The sequence below is a fragment of the Dicentrarchus labrax genome, unplaced genomic scaffold (assembly GCF_905237075.1).
Source record: "Dicentrarchus labrax unplaced genomic scaffold, dlabrax2021, whole genome shotgun sequence".
Taxonomy (NCBI): domain Eukaryota; kingdom Metazoa; phylum Chordata; class Actinopteri; family Moronidae; genus Dicentrarchus; species Dicentrarchus labrax.
Genome location: NW_026136717.1, coordinates 13,785,383 through 13,800,075, shown reverse-complemented (window position 1 = coordinate 13,800,075; position 14,693 = coordinate 13,785,383). Strand labels below are relative to the sequence as shown.

The following is a 14,693-nucleotide window of genomic DNA, read 5'->3' as shown; positions in this document are numbered from 1 at the left end:
ACGTTTAAAACAAACTATTTATAGAGTTCAGACCCTAAATCATAATAAGCCACATAGTTATCATCATAATAACTTTTAAACTTTTCTTTTTTTACTTTTTAGTGCAAAAGACGTCAACTTCTCAAACGGCTTGTAGAGTTGAAGTGACTGGACATTAAATTAAATAATATTACCTGTTTTTACTTTCTAATGTTCTAACCTTCAGGAAACAACACAGATTAATCTTTCTGCATTAATCAACAAAGTCTCAAAATAAAGCATCAAATGATAGATAAAAAGGGTAAAAAAAAAAAAGCATTTGTTGTTGTTATTGCAGTGTTGAACCAGTTGGAGGAGCTGTTGAGTGACATGAAGGCTGACGTGACCCGGCTACCGGCCACGCTGTCCAGAGTCCCGCCCATCGCCGCCCGCCTGCAAATGTCCGAGAGGAGCATCCTCAGCCGACTGGCCAGCAAGGGCGCTGAGACGCACACACCCCCGGTCAGCAACCTGCCTTTTCTCACACACACACACACACACACACACACACACACACACACACACACACACACACACACACACACACACATTTAAACACACGCACCAAAAAACAGCCACACTCACAAGTCGAAACCTGCCCGAGCTGCCTGCAGTGGAAAAATAATAGATGGAGGACGGCCAATAAAAACACAGAGCCCATTATCTCTGTCACTTACCTGTGATTTTTCACTCAACAGTTTAGCCAGCAGATTTCTTTTGTCATCCTATGGAACCTAAAAAGTGCCTTATTTCTCTTATTGTTATATTTTGTCTTTCTATGAATAACTTCCTACATGCACATAATATTCCTGACAAAGAACTTCTCTTCCTCTGTGCAGCCCATACCTCCGGGACCCTATGCGACTCCTCAGAACTACGGAGCCCCCTTCACCCCCGCCCCCCCGAGCGCACTACACATGGGAGGGGCCAACTATAGTCAGATGCCGCCAGGATCCTTCATATCAGGTCAGTGTTTGAAGCTCCATTGATCAGCATTGCCAATTTTTGCTAATTTTAACTGATGCCCTAGAAATGTGGCATTTTGGCATCTATACACTTTCTTTTGAGTTTTAATATCTAAGTCGATACACTTTAGATTTTAAAAGCTGCCACAGGCAGGTTAAAATATACACATTTTGTGTGCGGAAAAATGTTTCATCTTACTTTGAAACTACTTCATGGATCAGTTAAAAGGGAGCATTAGGCTTCATCTGCCAGCACGAGTGCTCCATCTATGAATCTGTGAGTGTGTGTGTGTGTGTGTGTGTGTGAGAGAGAGAGAGAGGTGAATGCGTAACAATCAGGAACATCAAACATCAAGGCATCCATAATTATAGTATTCAGGGTAATTTACACAAGAATACCAGCACGTTTGATCTGTTTGACACTGGCAATTTAAGCCAGATTTATGCTTCTTTGCGGAGGTGTTCTTGCAGTTTCACTGTAGCTGCCTCTGGCGTGAGAACCGATTTATAGCTCTGCAGAGAATTGAACCTGTTGATTGATGTAGCAGCACAGCAACAGTAGAATTAGTTCCTTATTATTGTTGTGCATTTATTATACACCTGATGGATTTACTTAGTGATAGAGGATGATTATGGAATGATTTTGGACCAGAAGTCGCTTTGCTAGCTCAAGTTAAAAATGTGAATTTGTCAAAGTAATTGTTTTAAAGGGGCACTCCATCAATTTTACACATGAAGTTATTTTTTACTTGTCGTAAGGAGTAATAGCGTGTGAGCTGTTGTATGATGTCAAAGAATAACCCTGATGATGCTATCAGAGTTATCGCTGCCTGCATTACAAATAGGGGTCTTGTGCACGCATTTACCAGGCGAGGAGAGTCTAACAAAAGACTCGGTTGCATTATGGGAAATGTAGGAACCAGTGTTTTTGTATCTTGACCCACTCTAGGTACTAAAAGACAGGATATTATGGCGTGTGCTCTGCTCGATTTTCACCGTTCTTTTTTAATGCATCTCTTGCAAGGCTCACAACTTTGTGGAAGGGCAATACTAAATAGCTATAGCGCTCCTTTAAGTCATAGAGAGTAACAATTTCAGCAAGGAGGTTTGCACCCAAAAATCTTTACGAGATCTCAAAATATGAATTTGTCAAACATTACCGAAAAGGAGACTTACTGAGGTTTTGAGCAGCATCAGAAATCTGAAAGGACACAAGCAGACCACCAATCACCGTTCTGGTGGCCTCTGTAGCCGCGATGTAGTCAGAGTTTTGAGGGGGTGCACATCAGCTCCAGCAGAGCTACAGCGCCTCTACGATACCCTGACAGAGAAGCTCAAACCGGGCTTTAGAGTTCTGGACTTGATTACTTGGCAACTTTCACTGATGATGGGCAAGACCAGTCCAAAATGTTGCTTCTATTTAAAGATATCATCTGAGGAATCCCAGCTTTATATGGTTATGTTGTTGTGGAAAAACATTTAGCAAAGAAAATTAAAAAAAAGATTCCAGGCATCCATCAAAATTTCTGTCTCTGGGAATTGTGTATTTCAGGAAAATGTCTATGCACTATAGTCATGTGATCAGTACAGTGTTATTTAACTCTTAAATTTCAGTATAATCCCCAAATATGTGGAGTAAAGAACTACCTGATGGCTTCTGAAGCAGCACTGTTTTAAGCACTTTGAATAGACACTTTATCTCTCTGAGCAGCTTAAGTTGTGAAACCTTCGAAATCCAGAAAGGAGTCCATATTGGAAAAAAAACCATCTGTAGCAGAGTTTCTGATGTGGCTGCCAGATAGACACCTGAAATAGACATTACCAAAATCAAACACAAACGTGCTGCACTGCTATATTAAGGCATTTTCATCTATTAACATGTCCGACCTCAAAACCTCAATACTCGGCTCAGCAGTACATTGTGCAACAATAAAGCACAGTCTGGAGTGCTATCAAACCTGTCCGAGAAGTATTTTCTTTTTCAAGCATGTTTATTTTCTCTTTTGAAGTCCTATTGTGGCTCTCATTACTTATTGATTTAAAAGCCTTAGAATTAAAATCATAAAAAATAAAAAAAAATCTCTTTTGGGTTGTCGTCCAACTCCCCTTGCCTGCAGTCTGTCAGAGCACACTGGCAGTTTGTGAATTTATTTTCTCATTATTACTTTGGTAACAGCATATGCTCAGCAGACACAACTCTCTGCTCTGCGTGTGTATTCGTGTTCGGAGATGTTTAGATAGCGGAGATGTGGCAGAGATAACTGGTAAAACCTGATATTCCCCAATAGCTTTGCCCTAAAAAACCACAACACCCAGCTCTCTCTCAGTGCTGTGCCTGCCTCTCATTCGGTGTATCTTGATTTATGTAATTGTAGACTGAGACATCTGTCAAAGGCATTGCATTTTAGAGAGCCAGAGCCTATCTCTGAAAATGTCATTATGCTCAGCCTGTCTGAATCTGGCCATGCCAAGAAAACATTCGGACTTTGTACCAAGGTATTTTGAGAGGACAGAAACCACAGAAGGAGTTTGGTTGTGTAAACGTCGTGTTGTGACTTGTGAACCGGCGGAGGGCTGGGCCCCGGCACTGGCTGTTCAGAAATAGTTGCGCGCGAGTTGTGTTACTCTGTGGGTTTTTGCTTTGCGGGGGCCTCGCGGCGAGCAGCTGAGCTTGAGCATAGGCCGAGCTGAGCCGAGTGCAGTCTGAACATCCTGAACTCTGGCAGGGCACAGGCACGCGGCAAATGAGGCCACATTTATGGTCTTGATTGGGGTCACGCTGGTTCCTGACCATTTTAGACTCAGCCAGGGAGGAAAAAAGTGAGCAGGAGGAATGGACGGAGTTAAAACAACAACAATTCTCTGATTTTGTGACCTCCTAGCTTCCCTCCATTAATAGCCATCTCCTGAGAGAAGCTCCCTCACTTGTATACACAAAACATGTCCAGAAATATGCATGTCTGCCGTGGCACTTTTTAACTTCACATCTACCACTTTAGCTGCACTCTGTGAACTTTGCTACACGATGTAATGATACACCATATGCTCCAATGAAGGATTGTTTTGTGCTGTCTCACACATGGCAATATCTCAGCGTTTGCTCAATATCTTGAATTGCATTTTGGAAAACCTGTTTCAGCCATCAGTACTGCCATGAGGAAGCTACTCATCTGCACTAAAAGGAGTCCCACATTCTAGACAAAACTTCATCTTTTAGGGACGTATAAATTAGGGAGATTGCCCTTCAAGTGGAGCACACTGGTTCAAGCCCTCATGACTGCAAGCACCCGCCCTGCTGAAGTGTCCTTGAGCTGGACATTGAACCCCCGCCAGCTGCAGTAGCTCCCCTGACCTCTGACCTCCCTGCTGAGCGGGGAAGCAAACTAAAAGACAATTCCCTACGGGGACCAGTAAAGTGTCACATTATCCTGCTCCCCTCTCCGAGTCTCCACTACAGTCTGCCGCTTGTCTGCCCCCACAGAAGCCGCCGCCGCTGCTGGGGCCACCGGGGGAGCTGCATGGGGAGCCGCTGGAGGGCCATCCGCTGCTTGCCAGAAGACCAAGGAGCACGATGTGGTGCAGCGGCAGCGAGTGGTGGACCTCTGGAAAGACGGCAAGTCGGAGGGGGCCATCGGGCAGGAGCTGAGGATGCCCAAGTCCACAGTGCACAGCATCATCGTCAAGTACCGGCTCAGCAACACGGTAGAGAACCTGCCGCGCAACGGGCGACCAAAGAAACCCTGAGGGGGGGAGGAGTCTCACCGAGGGGAAAGAAGAGAGGGCATTTGGATAAAAAAAATCCTGGAATGTAACAAAAATGGAGACTGAAAAAGAGAGTGGAAGCTGAAAAGGAGAGACGAAAACCTGAACGCATGAAGAGGAAGTCCAAAAAGGGACCGAAGGACAGAGCACTTTGACACTGCTGGAATGTGTGGAATATAAAGGGAGAGGTAAAGCACATGGGATGAATCGCATAAGGAAGGGAGGCGAAGAGAGGAGAGGACATGAAAAGTGAAAAGAAGTGGCGGCACTTTGATGCAAGAAAACAAGCAATCTACTGCAGAGAGAGAGGGGGAGAGACTTTAAAAATAAGAATGGAGAGGTGAAAAGCTGGCCCCAAGATCAAGCACTAATGATGCGTTGGGGGGGGGGAATGAGGCTGAGAGAAAAAAGAGAGATGACCTGTCTGGAACAAACAAATTCTCGAGTAAAAGACAAAAGGTGCTACTGAAAAAAGAAAAAGCCCAAAAATCTGACTTTGAGGAGAAAGATGTCTGGACTAAAGAGAGGAGGGGAAAAAAAAGACAGTATGTTAATGTAATCACAGGTTTTCAGGAATTCAGATATGAAGGCCGGAATGGAGAGAAATGCAACAAAGGAAGATTTTTTTTTTAGTTTTTATAACTCTTCAGACGGATTTCTCGAGACTTTTTTTTTCTGTTTCTCCCTCTGCGGCGAAAGAGATTTCCCCCCGGATCAATTCTTCATCCGCTGGCTGACGGAACAAGCCTGTCCCCTCGCTCTGACCCTGTACTCCCTCATTCCTCCACAGTCCTCCACTCCTCCGTCTCTCTTTCTCAGTCTCTCACACACACACACACACAACACACATATACAGTATATATACACTGTGGACCTCACACACAACCTAGAAACCTGCAAAGAACTTAATTTATCTGCTGAGTACAGATAGATGAAACATAAACTCAGAATAGGAAGGGACAAACTGGACCCAGATTAATTTGCAAAAACGAAAAGAGGGGGGGGAGAGTTTTCTAAGTATAAAACACTACTTCCCATGGACTCTTTTGCCCTAGCATTCCTGAGTCCAACCAAGCATAGAAGCAAGAACCATAGATATTAAAAAAAAAACTTGGACATTGCCTTCGTCCAACAATCAGTAGCAACATTGCTCTGACTGATTCTGATGGACTGGTATTGAGATATGTACTGTATTACAAAGCATATTTACTATTGCACCTTTTTCGTAGGGGTCACTTAAAGGGAAATATCACTACATTTCCTGTTTTTAAGCCTCATCACAGTAAAAATCAGTATTTATGAGCCGCTCTTCCCCAAAGCTGAAGACTGTAATCCGTCATTGAAAGAAAAAGGGAGACTCACTTTGAAGCCCAAAGAGACATTTTTTTTTTTTGTTCTTTAAGCTTCTTTATTGTGACAGTGTGATGGATTCCACGCTGGAAAATGTCCCCCGATCCCTGAGAAAATAAAACACTCTGGACTGTGTCATCGTTTTTCCAGCTCGGTGTGTGTGCAGTAGAGCTGTACATCAGTGTGACATCCCAGACTAAAAGAGCGGGACAAATTCCTCTGCCTCGTTTCTGGAAGGAAGAGAGGTGAACAGTTACACAGTCCCAACTGTTCTGCAACATAGTAGGAGTATTTTTAAGCTAAAATTGAGTGGTATTTCCCTTTAAGCTAAGGACTCAAAAAGACCAGAGGAGTGTGGCAGTGGTGCGGCCTACAATGAGAACTCTACTGTACGTGTGGAGGTTGAGCAATGCTGTATGTGTGTGCATGGTAGCACTGCCATTTTTATCAAAACTAGGTATTTTTTTTCAAAATATGTGCAAATATGATACCTGAGTTTATTCACTAATTCCAAAACAACACGGTTTTGGATAACTTACTTTCAGGAAGGTATGAATGTTTTTATACCAAACCCCGAAGTTTTTTGTATTTCTCAGTAAGCTAAATGTCTCAAATGTTAAATATTGTCTTGTCCAAGCAAACGTCCAAGAATTTTTAAATATGTTAGCAAAAGTATAACTTAAAGCTGCACTAATCAATACTTTTATATTAACAATGGATGAATTTACTTTGTGGACCGTGAAAGGAGTCACTCATGGTGACAGACTCTGCAGTTCCTCTCAGCTCGACTGAACGTTTCAGCATATTTCAGATCACAACTTTACTGTTTTGCTTCAGTCTCAACGCTCTCTTCAACATCATTTCCAGCTGCAGGCAGCTGTTTTCAGTGAGAAAGCTCTGATAAACCCACTGTACACTACTTGCCCAGCACCAAACAAAGATAGCGACTAGCTGGTGAGCATAGTGGAACATTTAGAAGCTGAAGAGCCAGATAATTCCTTCAGGAGTTGGTGGAGGCCAAAACAGAACTAAAAGGACTCGTAAGGTGGTCGGAAACACTCCAAATGGATTCTAATGTTGCTCTGCTGAGTCTGTAAAGAGGCAACTATTTGCTTACTTTAATAAGGTGACTTTATAAATGTTGGGCTGCCCCCAAGAGCTCAAAAAATCTATTAATGCAGGTTTAAATCCAGAAATATGAAAAGAATAAGTAACCAGGACAAATCTGACCAAGCATTTTTTGCCAATTTTCAACACTTCACTTTTAAATCTGTATTCAAGAAAGTATTGATGTGTGCACACAAACAGAGGAGCATAAACATGCATGCAAATGACTTTTTTAGCAGTGTAATCTTTGATGTTGCATCCAAACTCTTGCAACACATGGGTTTATGGAACTCTTTTCAAGTCTCAGTTGGACCGACTCTTATTTCTAAAATCAAGCCTGTGCTTAGTTCCTGAACAGTTGACAGTTCAGAGACAGAAGGTTGTTTCTAATGAAAGGTTTTGGCATAGATACACTCACGCAAAGCTTTTCAGCAAGCAAAAATGCTGCGTTTCCTGCCAAGATGGCAGCGTTCACTTCTATCAGATAGTAGGCAGGACCTACAGGGGAGAGACACAGGCTGTCATGTCGGCCAGGAATGTTTTTTATTGCCTCTCTGGACTCAAGACGCTCCATCCAGTGCACTCCCAGACTTTTAGCCCTCGTAGACAAATAAAACGGTTTTAAGTTTTACGAATTCTTAGAGATATGTGTTTATCACATTTTTACTGTAACTACAAATATCACTGCCAGACTAAGTTGGGATGCAAAGATGTTTATCTTTAACAATGTCTGCTGCTACTGTGAAGCTGCAGGCAGGCTTTAGAGAGCGAGGGATTTAAATGAAGAAAGAGGAGGATGGAGGGAGGTGAAGGATTGCGGACTGAAATGTACGATGTTGGACGTCGCAGAGGGAATCTGTTATCTGGTGTGATACAAGTGCTTCATTGAATTCCTCCTTCTGTTTTATCTTAACAGCTTCTTTACCTTATATGCCCAACTCGTGCTGGATTTTTGTGAGGCCAATGCCGATATCGATATTGTTATATATATATATATATATATGTTATACTCCTTAATAGCCTGCTATACCCCTTGTTACTGGTGATAACACCAAGTGTGGTTTAACACTACGGCAAACCCTCCCACTTAGTCAGAAATTCCACAGAAAGCAACTGGTATTTCTGTTTACAGTGCAGCCTAACAAACTTCCGTTTTTTAATAACTATAACAGTTGCAGTCAGCACTATCCTCTGTGACAAATGCACTGTGTTTCATGTGACTGCTCCACAATAAAAGCCAACCCTGTGTTCACTAGTGGAACGCTTTTAATGTGAAACAGCAGCAGTAGGAAATATTGGATTATAGTTGGGGGTAAGAGAGTAAACAGTAAACAGTGAGGCTCATATCAGTGAGATTAAATTAAAAACAGTCACACTGGATTACGTGCTACATCGCTTCCTGTGAATCCCTCATGTAATTTCAATTCAGCCTGGGAATGGCGGACTCCGCCATCGAATACATTGAAGGGCAATTACTGAAAGAAACGCGGATCAAAAATCCTAAGAATTTAAATTTTAAGACGTTTAAAGTATATTTCTTTTTTTTTGATAAAGGCATAACAAAAACCTTCAATAAGGATCCTTTAACTTAGAACAATTATGAAATAGATATGTCCTGAGCGAGACTTTTTACACTTGACAAATATACTTGTGAGTGCTCTCTGGTGGACAAAGGGTTACTAACATGTTCAGCATTTCTATACTGCAGTTTCTTGCTGTATCGGTCTGGATCTATTTTGTTGTTCTTTTTCCTTTCAGAACAATCTACTGTTTTTTTTTTAATTCATCTTTCTTTTCCACGTCTCTGTCTCCTGCTCCTGCATCTCTTTTTCTCTATGCACCAGTAATTCCTCTTGCTCTTTCACCCAGTCTTTACCTCGATTTGTTTTGCTTCTTATCAGATTTTGTCTGCCCCCCCTTGCACTCGCACACACACACTCTAACTCACTCTTTCTCTTCTTTCTCTTTCTCTCCATCCCCTCTTTTGGCCTCCACTGGCGAAATGCCATACGTTTTCCCATAAGTGGTCCCCCTCTCGTTCTATACACACACACACACACAGTTACACCCCCCTCCCCCCCCCAACACACACACACACACACACACAAACGTCTTCAACTCAGTTCACTCTTTATCGCATCTTTGATCTGCACCAGGGGTGTTATGACAGTTTATCTTTCCCGGTGGCGCGAGTGAGAGAAGTGCGCTGTTAGTCTATTCCTGGCTGTGTTTTGAAAGGAGCGCTAAACTTGCTGTTCCACTCCCTGAGCAGATTCATGATAGCGCACAAATGTGGGAAGCACAGATCCCTTTGCTGGCCAGCTGTGCAGTCTTGTAGAAAGAAAGTTAATTTCCGTGCATGTGTGCGTTTGCGTGCCTGTGACCTCATTTGCCTGTGTGTGCCTGTGTGTGTGAATGTGTGTGTGTTTACTCATTGCTGGCCTCACTTTCTCCTGGTTAACAGTTATGCATTCTGGGGTTTTATCAATATTGTAAACATGATACTGTATATGTAATATGATAGACTGACGTACTGTATTATGCAAGTTTGCTCATTAAAAAGATTATCAAAATATTATCAAGCAAGCCTGCATGGAGTTTGTTTGCTTATGCCTCAAAACAGTTATTTTAAAGGTGTTGCTAATACTGTAAAGTAATTAATTGTGATACCTTGGTTGGATTATTATACATAAACAAGAGCAAGATGATTGGCAGGTTTCCTCTCAGCACCAGAGATGTTTTTAGTGCAGAGGCCAAAAGAAAATGAAGGCCATATTGACCATAAATTTTGCTTTATGTTGCAAAAGAGGATGTTACAGCTTGTCACCCTTATCAACTCCTCCGCAAAAGATTTCTCTCTTGATTTCTTGAAGAGAATAGAACAACATCAACTCTCTCAGTTTTTCCATTGACTATACACAAGGCTGATGTTTTTTTATTGGTTTTAACCAAAAAACACTTTTCACATTTTTAAAAGGAGTAGATAGGTATAAAGACATTTAGTCCTAGAATCTTTCCAGAGAAATTATACGTCAGTCATCCTTAAGTGCAAAAGAAGAGTTGAGTTGTTTTTTAATATACACATTCAACGTAGATACTCAGGTAAAGAAATAAAATAAAGATAAGAGTGAGAACATGGAGAAAGAACTTTTAATTTCTCTGTGATGGCCTTGATTTACTGTAATCACACTATTGCCTCAGAATTACCACATTATTAATGTTAAAATGCTAAAACATACTGCAGCACCTTTAAAACTTTGAATAACGGGGTGCCCCAGTAGCTCACCTGGTTGTGCATACACCCCATATACTAAGTCTGAGTCCTTACCTCCGCAACCTGGGTTTGATTCCAGCCTGTGGCCCTTTGCTGCATGTCATCTCCTATCTCTCTCCCCCTTTCCTGTCTTCCTACGGCTGTCACTACCCATTAAAGCAGTGGTTCTCAAACTGTGGCTGCACTGGCGGGGGCATAGAGGCTGGAAATAGAGCCATTGCAGGTGGAGTGGAACGGAGTTGAATGAATATGCAGGGTAAACAAACAGCAGTTTGCCGAAGCTGTTGTGTCGCTACAATGTCGGACTGTGTCCATAGAAATCACTGTACATCCATAGATATCCAAAAGAGGTCCCGACAAGTTTGTAACAACTTCTAAACTAAACATACAGAACAGGATCCGGCCCAGCGGTCTCTCCAACATTGGCTATTAGTCTTAAAAATGTGTCTTAATTTTTGTATTTGTGTTTGTGTGTTCCTGTGTGTGTAAGAACGGAGAGCAGAAGAGAAAGTTTTGCTTTCAGAACAAAGACGAGTTGAACTGAAATTCTGGCGTCTCTCTTTCTCCCCTGCAGTGTTGAATGGGCCTCCAATGTCTGTGAAGAAGGAGCGGGAAGCAGAGCTGCTAGTCAACCGGCGGGAGCAGCGCAGCGGAGAGGTCATCTGTATCGACGACTAGACTACACACACACGTACACACTCACACATACACACACACACTCACACTGAAACCCACCTGCTGCAAAGATATCTTCAATTTCTCTCCAAGAAGTTTTCTAAAACTTAACTCTGCTGACTGGTACTCCCCGAAAAACTACAATCACAGACACATACACTACACATGTGCACTTACTGTCCACGGACACACACATGCACACACACAAATACGCACACACCTGAAGTACAGTCCATATTGTCTCATAACTTCTTGTGACCTTTTCTTGTCTGCCTCAAACCATGATACTCCTCATAAGCGGCCTCTTCACACAGGCCTCCTCCTCCTCCTCCTCCTCTTGGGATGCTTCTAACCTCATCTACACACACACACACACACACACACACACACACACACACACACACACACACACAACGCTCAACCCACCTCAATCCTAGAAACCTTTAGATCTCTCAATAGACCATGTAACCTTCCTCCTCCTCCTCCTCGCCTGGTCTCTAAACTCTCGACAGGAAGCTGCATGTGAAAATCATTTCTACCACCGCACTCCATCCCCTGAAGCATGCTCTAATCACAATAATGCTGTCTCGTGGAAAGGAAAAAAAAAATGGTGTCAAGCTGTGCCTACAGTGGTTTTAATACTGTTTCTAATTCTCCCAGAGAGGCTGAACCTCTTTGTTTCTCAGTCCGAGCAGCTCCAAGCACAGCTCCAGCTTTTTTTTTTCAGCCTATGGTTTTGCTTTTTCTTTCTTTTTCAATGGTACATGTTCAGATAAACACACGCAGCAAGATATGATAATGATAGTTATATTCAGGACTCGTTTGACCATGTTTAGTATTTGCTGCCATCCCATCCCGCTTCCCTGGTTCTAGTTTATGTACAGAGCTTTGAGGATTTTTTTGGGAAAAAGGCCTCGCGACAACGCTATTTTTCAGAAAACCCCCTATGAATGTTTATAACCTTTCATAAGCAAGTCAGTGTTATTAAATGCTATCGATCACCCTGAACACTCCTCTTGACGCCTTCCCTCTCCTCCCTTCCCCTCTTCGTCTTTTTTTTTCCCAAGTTTCTATTTCTTTCTACAAAAATCCTGTGATATACTTTGCATATTTAAACAGCTCATTCGTGTTCTCTTGTGTTTCTACTCTCGCGATTATGAGTATTGTTGTCGTCAATGTTGCTGTTGTTCTCGCTGTTGCTATTTGAGAAAGAGCTTCTACCAAAAGAGACATTTTTTTGTAACTATGGAAGAAAAAAAAACGATACAGTATGTGCGACACACAATGCACCTCTTTGCCATGTTTGTCCTATAACTACAAGAGAACGCAAACGAAGAAGTTGAGCTAACTTCAGAGGTAGATATATTACAAGAAAACTAATTTTTTCTTGCTTACGTTTTAGATTTGGGGCTTGCAAATGACATATGCATATATAGAAAATAGGCCATATGTAACCCTAAATGCTTCTCTGAGCAAAAAAAGAAAATGTATACTCTCTAATCCGAGTAAAAATACACGGTTATCTTTATCTGGAAAATCGGAGGCTGGAAATCCATTTTATATAATGCATCATTAAAAAACGCCTTAATAAACATAGCTGAACAAATGTAAAGTCATCAAACTGAATAAAGAACCTGATGTCAACCTGTAAATCTTAGTCAGAGTCAGATTTAAGTTAAAAATAAAATGATAGCTACTGTAGGAGTTAATTTATCCCATAGTTCCCGGACATTTTGCACCGATCTTCCCAGGAAATAGTCCAGTTTTCAAATTATGTTTCATACAAAGGTTTTGCAACCCCTGAACTAAAACGATGTGTCAAAAACAAGCACTTAGTTCTCTTTTTTTTTCACTTTTACTTTGTCCTCTCTCCAGAGTTTTCTGTTCATTTCTGGGTATCTTGTGTCACTGTGTATGTAGTGGTGCCGATCAAATGATGAGTGGCAGTGAAACATGTCAATAATGACGCATCTCCTTTTTTTTTCTCTTTCTTTATTTTTTTTTTTGTTTGTAATAAAACTGAATGAAATGATAAAAAAAGTACAGTGTGGATTTTTTGAGATGGTGTTTGTATTACACACACACACACACACACACACACACACACACACACACATTGTTTTTAGCCCACTAGTGGTGTGGCTCAAAGGATGGCAGTGTCACTTGGTCATCCATGATGTTCCAGACTGAAATATCTCAGCAACTACTGGATGGATTGATGTAAAATTTTGACATTCATGGTCCCCAGATGATAAATCCCGCCCCTTTCTCCCCATTCCTATCACCCAGCTGTTGCTATCGATTAAAGGTAATAAAAGCCAAATATTTATATGTACATATATATATATATATATATAAATTAAATGTCTCAACAACTTTTGGATGGATTGCGATGAAGATATTCAAATTCCCTTGAGGATAAATTCTAATAACTTTGGCGATCGCCTGACTTTTTGTGTATCGCCATCTCCAGGTCAAAATTTATTTGAAATTGTAATTTGTCCAACACTTTGGTTTACATTCACAGCTGTACTTTGTATTTAATGTTACTTAGCTATTAGTAGCACACTGACATTATACCCGTTAAACAGCAGCATGTCAGCATTGTCTTTGTGCGCACGTTAGTATGCTGACCTTAGCATTTAGCTCAAAGCACTGGCAATGGTAAATGCTGTCAATTATATTATATATTGAATTTTGGGTCTGTGTGTGTGTGTGTAAAACATAGAGTATATCTTCTTAACATTAACCATCCTCAGCTACTATACCCGTCCAAATAGGGCTGTGCTGGTGCCGCAAAACCCCCGGAGTGCAGTGAACTGAACAAGGTTGCATTTTACTGCTTATGAAGGTTGTTGTTACATCTGCCCCTGGGCCATCAGCTTCAACTGCCTGACTACCAGCTCTCCCTGTGTGTCTGTGTGATTGTCTGCGGGTGCAGCTGGAGTGAGGGCAGAACCTCCAGCTGCAGCTCATCTCCATAATGAATCCTCTTCAAATACTCAGCCTTCTCCACGCTGTCGGTCTGCAGATTCAGCTACCACCTCTCCAGGCCCGACTCTGGTCTCTGCTCCTTCCACCTCCCTTTGACCAGTCTGCAAATCTGCCCACTCACTGCTCCTCTCCGGTTACCAGCTCACTCAGATTCCCCCTTGGATCAGCTCATTCTGCCCTGCTCAGCCCTGACACCCCTACTTCAGCTCCACTTCAACTCCTCTCAACCATATTCTGACAGAGTTTTTGTCATAAATACCCTTAAACTTCACGACTGTCGCCATCTGTGTCTGCCTCTGAATTAACAGTTGTCTTATTTGTTTCTTTCAAATGTTACGTAGTCTTACTTTAAAATAGATTTTAAAATACTGTAATCATCTTAATTGCCTGCCCTTATTTTTAAGGCTCCACTTTGGTCTAAAAATCATAAAATTAAATGTTTTCTCTCCTATTTCCTGTGCGTATGTATCAACTTAATATGAAAAATGTAACAGCTTTTAATCTAAATGATTCATCTCCCGAGTGTAAATAAAAGCCTGTGGGTTGAA

At 41.8% G+C, this 14,693-nt stretch overlaps 1 protein-coding gene across 3 annotated transcripts in view; it reads left to right on the top strand.

The window, feature by feature from the left end:
• The window catches only part of chd3 (chromodomain helicase DNA binding protein 3), a 38,999-nt gene extending 25,808 nt beyond the window's left edge, over window positions 1-13,191 (top strand). For 2 of the 3 annotated variants that reach the window (XM_051428653.1, XM_051428652.1), the window contains exons 38-40: window positions 317-480; window positions 858-984; window positions 4,465-9,784. In XM_051428653.1, coding sequence (XP_051284613.1) covers window positions 317-480; window positions 858-984; window positions 4,465-4,727 — 554 coding nt within the window. In that variant the 3' untranslated portion in view covers window positions 4,728-9,784. Of the gene's footprint in view, window positions 1-316; window positions 481-857; window positions 985-4,464; window positions 9,785-11,050 lie in introns of those variants that run through there. The other variant, XM_051428655.1, reaches the window with a different exon arrangement.
• The last annotated feature ends 1,502 nt before the right edge of the window (window positions 13,192-14,693 follow it).